Source organism: Triticum dicoccoides, chromosome 3B, assembly GCF_002162155.2.
Source record: "Triticum dicoccoides isolate Atlit2015 ecotype Zavitan chromosome 3B, WEW_v2.0, whole genome shotgun sequence".
In the NCBI taxonomy this organism is placed as follows: Eukaryota; Viridiplantae; Streptophyta; class Magnoliopsida; order Poales; family Poaceae; genus Triticum; species Triticum dicoccoides.
In genome coordinates this window covers 93,498,796-93,507,379 of record NC_041385.1, presented here as the reverse complement: position 1 = coordinate 93,507,379, position 8,584 = coordinate 93,498,796, and the positions used below count along the sequence as shown (strand labels likewise).

General features: G+C 47.6%; 1 protein-coding gene across 1 annotated transcript; it reads left to right on the top strand.

Annotated features, from left to right (window-relative positions):
* The first annotated feature begins 410 nt into the window (after positions 1-410).
* Positions 411-3,292, top strand: LOC119274966 (probable staphylococcal-like nuclease CAN1). Its single transcript, XM_037555735.1, has 5 exons — positions 411-1,010; positions 1,618-2,109; positions 2,198-2,357; positions 2,660-2,728; positions 2,883-3,292. The coding sequence occupies exons 1-5, from the start codon at positions 550-552 to the stop codon at positions 2,982-2,984; spliced, it is 1,284 nt and encodes a 427-aa protein (XP_037411632.1). The 5' UTR covers positions 411-549; the 3' UTR covers positions 2,985-3,292.
* The last annotated feature ends 5,292 nt before the right edge of the window (positions 3,293-8,584 follow it).

Below are 8,584 nucleotides of genomic sequence, written 5' to 3'. Positions count from 1 at the left end.
CGTGACATGATCCGTCCCTGTGTCCCTCCCAGCAGCCCAGCGCAGTGAAGAAAGCGAGTAAAAGCAGATCGGATGTGCAGAGAACACTGCGTGGGAACTTACACTCAGTGCAGCAGGAGCGATGCTTCCTTTCAATCAACTCTATCTATATAATAAATAAACAAACAATAGAGAAGAACATATACACGTAGCAGATGTTGAAAACCATGAACAAGCCATCCCCAATAATTCGCTCTCTCCAATCCATCCGGGTGCAGCTAGATGAGGTGAGGTGGCGCAAGAGCACCCACCCGAATTGGCATCGGAAACGGCATATCTCCACCTAGGCATGCCACCTCGCGACGGAGACGCTGCTATAATCGGCAAATGGCAAAACTAATCTCAATCACCGAAAGCACCAACCCTACCCTGGAAGAAATCAGTCGGCAACAGCGACCGGCGGACGACGCCTCGCCGTGCCGACATGGATAAAGTCGCGACGACGTAACCACCTTCTCCAGTTTAGGAGTATAAACCCCGGCGCACACCCCCTGCGCAGGAGGAAATCCCATGCCCGCAGCCAATCCCGCGCCCCACCTCCACTTGGCAGAGCTCAACAGCTTCCCCCCTCCCCGCTCCTGCCTTCCCTTCCTCGTGAGGCGGGCCGGGATCCCTTCCGAAACGGCTCTGAGGCGACGCGCACACTGTCATTCATCCCGCAGATCCACGCACAACCACCTGAATAATTTACAGATCCCGGAGCGGATTTCGCACGGGAACCCGCCGCAGCCCACCCGCCGCCTCATCCTCCTCCTCCTCGTCGTCGTCGTCCTAGGGGCCATGGGGAACAGTATTTACAAGTTCCTGTGCGGGGTGTGCTCGGACCTGTCCGACGCCGCCTTCCAGCCGCATGGCGCGGACGCCTCCGTCGCCGCGCTCGGCCGCGACATCCTCGAGTTCCAGCGCACCAAGCAGGTCCCCGAGGGCCTCGGCCGCCACGTCGTCTCCTCCGCCGCCGCGCAGGCCAACTGGTACTACCTATAATTCCGCTTCCCCTTTGATTGATTTCGTGTTCTGAACTTCCGATTCATTGCCGAGCTCCTTCCAGCAATTTTGTGTTCCGAGTACCAGTAGTTTAACTCGGAGCTGACGACGAGCTCGCCGTCGAAGATCCAGAAACAGCTCGCTGTCGAACGTGGAGGATGCGAAGGCGAGCTAGCTTCGAGGTGTCCAATTGCGAAAGCGACCACATCTGAAAGAAGAATTGGATAAAAGAAATTAGGTGGAACCATTTGTTAAAAGGACGCAAGTAACTGGGATATTTGGTTGAGAAAATTAAGCGTTAAGGATTTATTTATTTTACTTTTTGTTCATGACAGAACCTCAGATGGGTGCGCTAACTAATTAACTACCGTAGTTACCGGTAAACCAGACAATTAAGAACTCAGTGATATTACTGAGATGTTTCCGAGCAGTTGCTAACCCTTGCAGTAGGAGGTACTGATATGTTTCCTGGAACTGATTGTGAACATTCGTAGAAGAAGGTTGTGTGTAGTGTGTGTCAGTGAAAAAGTTCTGCGACGCGCTATGATTATTTCTTACAGAATTGAAACCGTTGGTGTTGCCGCTGTTGTGAAGGTACAAGAAGCTGCAAGTGGCATGGAAGAAGGCGAGGCCGGCCCCGACGACGCCGGAGGAAGCCGGCCGCCTCGTGGTGCTGACGCTCAAGAACCACCAGAAGGCGGACGTCGACGGCCTCCTCGCCTTCTACGGCCTCCCGCACCCGAACGAGGCGGGATCGGCGCCACCGCCGGCCGCCGGTCACCACGCTCCTCCGGCCCAGCACAGCGCCCCCGCGCACAAGCCCCAGGGCGTCAAGTTCGAGCTGCACACGCTCCCGGTGGACGCCAAGGCGGTGGCCGACGGCGACACGGTGACGGTGTACGTGGACACGAATGACGCCCCCAGCGAGATCAAGAAGGCCGCGGCGGAGCGCACCAAGGCGCGCGCCGCCAGGAACTACCCCACGGCCGACGCGCTCCAGAAGACCATCGCCGACGCCGGGTACAGGATGGTTCCCAACGCCAAGGGCGCCGAGGTGCTCGCCAAGAAGTACAGGATCAGGCTAAGGTTAGTCTTGTTGCGCCACGCCATTGTTCCGGCGATCAAGATTGGTCTGAATAAGTTTTGATGAGATGAAATGGGGGATGGGATGCAGTGGGATCGACGCGCCGGAGAGCGCGATGCCGTACGGGAAGGAGGCCAAGGAGGCGCTGCTGAAGCTGGTGGAGGGCAAGTGCCTGACGGTGCACGTCTACAACACCGACCGCTACGGCCGGTCCGTCGGGGATCTCCACGTCGGCGGGGTCTTCGTGCAGGTGAGAAACCAATTAAGAACCCATACCTTCAGCTTCAGTCTTCAGAACACCTCAACGCGTGGAAGCAACTTAGAAAGAACTCCAACATCAATTTCTTGCCATCTACGGCATGTCAGCTTGCATTCTTGTACTGTACTAGTTTAATAGTGCTGTGTCACACTAGTAGAAGCGAACTTAAACAAACTGTTGCTTCTGCATTCTGCTAGGAACACGTTCAGAAACAGTTAGTAGGCCTTTTCTGAAAGTCAACCGCTCTACAAAAACTTCAGAAGATAACAAATTCCCTCTTGCTTTGTCCGCAGGAGCAAATGCTGAAGAAAGGCTTCGCGTGGCACTACACCGCCTACGACAAACGCCCGGAGCTTGCCAAGGTAAAATCATCACCAGTCCACACACAGCTACACGCACTACACTGATCACCTGACTGAAAAACGAACCATGGAGAGGTTAATTATGAAGTAGTAATATGGAATCAAATCATGAAGTTGCTGACAGAAACTAATCCTCTGTTTGATCCACCTGCAGTGGCAGAGCCAGGCGCAGGCCGCCCGCAAGGGCCTGTGGGCGGCGTCCAAGCCGCAGGAGCCGTGGGAGTACAGGAAGGCCAAGCGCAACGGCAACGCGTGATCCGTTTCCGCAGGCCGCAAGCCTCGAGACATATGTTGTAACTGTTGTGTGCATGTGCTGTGACCATGGACGGCTGATTGATTGATTCGTGGCCTGCTGCGCTGCAGATCCGTAGCCCAGAGCAGCGCTCGCACCACTGTACTTTTTACAAGTTAGGTGTAGTGAAAGGACTAGCTAAGCTAGAACAGGGTCGTGAAGCAGAGGAGGCCGGGGCACATTGAGATTGGCCGGGGCACATCGTGATTGATTTGTGTGATTGTGTTGTACAACTCTTACTTGGATTGGACTGTTGATGTTGTTTTCTAACAGATTTTTCTTTTCGTGTTTTGATCCTGGTTTTTTTTTTGACATTTGACCCTTTTCTTATCACCAGGGGCTCGGCGGTAGGAGTACCTAGCCTACCGCCAGAACCTTTGGCGGTAGGGTAACGGCAGCCGCCGGCCCGTTAACGGCCAGAAGCTGACCTGGCAGACGACCTACCGCCAGCACCTTCGGCGGTAAGATATGCAATCCTATCGCCACGGGACCCGGCGGTAGGGTGTGCAACCCTACCATAGAATAACCGTGACTTCTGGTCACAGTACGCAGAGCCGTGGAGTAAGGCTCCCTACCGCCGGAGGCCCTGGTGGGGTTGTGCAACCCTACCGCCACGAGCCCCGGCGGTAGGGCTTGATCATAGTGCATTTTTTGCACTGAACTTTGATTTTTTTTCGGTATTTTTGCCACAACAATTTCATACACTTAATAACAATAATACCAAATAGCACATATGCACACATCCACACATGTATAAACTAAGAAACATAATAGTTCATGAAACATCGCACACATCCACACATGTAGCAAAAAGTTTAACTAGTTCAACAAAGAGCAAATGATTCAACAAATCCTACATTCTTAAAAAGTTGATCCCCACTACTAGCAATTCTCTCAACATGCATAATGTCCACATCAGCATGGTGCCACATCAGCGTTTAGTTTACAAAACCAACCAATCAGTCTGGTTTCGGTCTACCATGTCACTCCTAATAATCTCCCGTGATTTTTCCCATCTCCACGGACCCTTCTTCTCCTGTACGCTTCACTTTGTCTTCTCCATTATTTGTTTGATACCCTTCCTCTTCATCTTCCCCGATGTCCACTCAAGTACTAAAAGGATTGATGAATTTGCTCCATCCTCCACATATTCTCCAAGCAAGAGTAGCAGATGGATTCGTTATAGTAGCTCCGCTCGCCTTCAAGCAGTGGTACATGGAGCAGCCCCTACCATCGTCTCTGCGGCAACTGCTGGCTGCAACCATCCCTCCTCGATTGAAATCTCAACCTATCATCCCCGGTGAGCCATCCCTTCTTCTTCTCCATCTTTTCGATTGCATCTGTCTCCACCCCTCCCTGGTTTCTCCCTCGGCAAGTCAACGTGTTGTCTCTATCTTCTCTATGGGGTCTGTCTCCACCCAGAGCATAATTTCTGATTCACAGGTTTCTCCCTTGATAGGATGAATTTGCTGCCTCGGTCGTCCACTCACGGTACCACGCATGCTTGATGGGATGATTCTCGAGGCCAATCCATCACAGAAGTCTGGTTTCAATTCGCCTACTGTATCAGGTTTCATCCAAATCCCCCTCTTCGCAATACTCTTGTACATTGTCTAGCTGCTTTACCGCCACACTATCTAGCAGTTAGTTGAGCTGTCGATTATTATTTTCTTAGTCAATGTTCTGGGTATATCTAATTGACAATTATGTTGTGCATTTGACACTATCTTTTTGGATTGTGACTCATATTCTGTTTTGGCACAGTCGGAAAAAAAAGTGCATGGTTTAAACCATATTTATCTTCATTGCAGGTTATCCAAAAGATTACAGGTTTAAACCATGATGAGATATTGCAGGTTATCCAAAAGACATGGCAGTGCAATAGGGGATCCGACACATGGCTCACAATAGGTAATCCCAAGTTATTATGATATTTTTTTTCATTAACATTAATGTTTCAGTTGATGTGAATAAAATTTTCACGATCGCACAAATTTTAATTTTTTGCTGGTAAGACGATTACACAATTTGCATCCAAAAACTATTGCATCAAGTCTAATTCATGTGTCTGACAAAAAGTAGTACATTAGCATATACATTTAATAAAAAATACACTTAACCAACTAATAACTTCTGACTGATCCAGTTGTCATCTTCTCATGTGTAAAAGTACACATATTTGTCTCATCACAATTTTTACAATTACATAACAATGTTTCAACTTTGATAAATATTGTCGTCAAAACATGCTATTTTCCTTTGAATGCAGATTTTTCCAAGATGGCATATTTATGATTTCCTCATGGTATTTGCGTGTGACTTTGCTCAATAGCTAAGTTCAAATATTTTTAGTCATTTCATATTTGTTGTTGTTCCGGGGAGTTGACAAGTGGAAGACCTTCTTTACTATATAGCCATTCATAGTAATTAGAATGGACCCTGAAAAGCACGATGAATCTGAAATAGGGTAGGGAATTTGTTTGCACGCTCAACGGAAAAGTTAATTGTATGGACAATTTCATAAGCTTTCACAATGTACCCCTATTGCATGCTTTCTTCTCCTTGCTAATCAAACAGTAGAGCTGCAGCGTTGACCCAACCAGGCATCATCGAACGCAAGCAACGTCGCAAAATCGAGGACGCTCACGAAGGCGGGTCGCCCAGAAGCCTTATAGTTTAAATATTGTCTCTTGAAGTAGTTTGGCATAATAATGTACTATGATATTGTTCATATTTTTCCTATCTACTACTAAGAAAAATCACAACAAGTTCCCGCAGCAACGCGCGGAGTATCTTCTAGTACTAAATAGTTTCACGTAGCAAACATAAGAAGTTTAACTAGTTCAACGATCCTCGGCAACATAAAAAGATTCACTGCCTCCTTCCCCTCTTCGAGGTACGATCCTCGTTATTCTTTGATTGCTTCCCGGTCGCCTTCTTCTTGCGGTGAGGAGGACGTGGTTTCTGAAATGGGGATGGACTTTCCCAATCCCTATTCGGCGCATTCCTCTTCTCAAGCTGGGTTGCCTGAGTTGGTGGAGGTCTGTCATCGTCGTCGTACTCCTCCTCCTCATCGCTCTCTTCCTCTTCTTCCCCATGTTCTTCTTCTACTCCCTCCTCGTCCTCTTCTTCATCTTCACCTTCTTTGTCCTCGTCCTCCTCCTCGTCCTCCGGAACCACCCTAGACGACGAGGCGGCCTGGCTCGATGAAGCGAGGCTACGCATCGGGGCTGAAGGAGCAAAAGCATCAAAAGAGGAGGTAGCGCACCCAAGCAGGCCCACAAGCTTGCGACATTTGTTGATGAACTTTTGCAATAAGAACGAAACAAGAACATAATATGGATCAAGTTTATGGTTAAAAACGAAAATGAACTTAAGAAAGAATGTAATTGTAGGAGGCTCGATGTTACCTTCACTGTTCCTCTCAACTTGTTCTCACTCTCGAGTCCTGGGGATAGAACTTAGCGCATCTGAGGCTTCAAAAATGCTTTTGTTCAGCTCCGAAGACTGCAAAACAATAAATGAGTCACACTCACTAAAGTAGATGAAGGAAATATGCCCTAGAGGCAATAATAAAGTTGTTATTTTATATTTCCTTATTCATGATAAAAGTTTTTTTTCATGCTAGAATTGTATTGGTCAGAAACTTAAATACATGTGTGAATACATAAACAAATACTGTGTCCCTAGTAAGCCTCTACTAGACTAGCTCGTTGATCAAAGATGGTTAAGGTTTCCCAACCATAGACATGTGTTGTCATTTGATAACAGGATCACATCATTAGGAGAATGATGTGATGGACAAGACCCATCCATTAGCTTAGCATAATGATTGTTCAGTTTATTTCTATTGCTTTCTTCATGTCAAATACATATTCCTTCGACTATGAGATTATGCAACTACCCGATACCGGAGGAATACCTTGTGTGCTATCAAATGTCACAACGTAACTGGGTGATCATAAAGATGCTCTACAGGTATCTCCGAAGGTGTTTGTTGAGTTAGCATAGATCGAGATTAGGATTTTTCACTCCAAGTATCGGAGAGGTATCTCTGGACCCTCTTCCAAGAAAATGACTAAGGAGTTAGTTATGAGATGATGTATTACGGAACGAGTAAAGAGACTTGCTGGTAACGAGATTGACTAGGTATGAAGATACCCACGATCGAATCTCGGGCAAGTAACATACCGACAGACAAAGGGAATTACGTATGTTGTCATAAAGGTTCGACCGATAAAGATCTTCCTGGAATATGTAGGAACCAATATGGGCATCCAGGTCCCGCTATTTGTTATTGACCGGAGAAGAGTCTCGGTCATGTCTACATCATTCTCGAACCCGTAGGGTCCGCACACTTAACGTTCGTTAATGATATAGTATTGTATGAGTTATGTATGTTGGTGACGTAATGTTGTTCGGAGTCCCGAATGAGATCACGTACATGACGAGGAGCTCCGAAATGGTCCGGAGGTAAAGATTGATATATGGGATAATAGTGTTTGATCTCCGGAAGGGTTCCGGAATTCACCGAAAGGGGTTACAGATGTTTCCCGAAATGTTTGGGCACGGGAACACTTTATTTGGGCCAAAAAGAAAAGCCCACGAGGCTTTTGGAAAGTGCAAAAGAAAGTTTTGCGGAGGCCAGACGCCAGGGACCCTGGCGCCTGGGTCCAGACGCCGGGAATCCTGGCGTCTGGCCCTGGAGTCCGAGAAGGACTCTTGCCTTTCGGGCAAAACCGGCTTTGAGGAGGCTTTTACTCCAAGTTTCGACCCCAAGGATCAACATATAAATAGAGGGGGCAGGGCTAGCACCCGGGAGACATCAAGATTCACCAAGCCGTGTGTCGGCAACCCCGTCCCCTCTAGTTTATCCTCCGTCATAATTTCCGTAGTGCTTAGGCAAAGCCCTGTGGAGATTGTTCTTCACCAGCACCGTTACCACAATGTCGTGCTGCCGGAACTCATCTATTACTTCGCCTCTCTTGATGGATCGAGAAGGCGAGGACGTCATTGATACGTCTCCAATGTATCTATAATTTTTATTGGTCCATGCTGTTATATTATCATTCTTGGATGTTTTACAATCATTTTATAGTCATTTTACATCATTTTTTGGTACTAACCTAGTGACATAGTGCCCAATGCTAGTTGTTGTTTTCTGCATGTTTTTTACATCGCAGGAAATCAATATCAAGCGGAGTCCAAACACAGCGAAACTTCTTGAGGATTTTTTTGGGCCAGAAGACATCTAGTGGGCCAAGGAAGCACCTGGGGGGTGCCTGATGACCCACAAGTATAGGGGATCTATTGTAGTCCTTTCGATAAGTAAGAGTGTCGAACCCAACGAGGAGCAGAAGGAAATGACAAGCGGTTTTCAGTAAGGTATTCTCTGCAAGCACTAAAATTATCGGTAACAGAAAGTTTTATGATAAGGTAATTCGTAACGGGCAAAAAGTAACAAGTGTAAACAAGGTGTAGCAAGGTGGCCCAATCCTTTTTGTATCAAAGGACAAGCCTGGACAAACTCTTATATAAAGCAAAGCGCTCCCGAGGACACATGG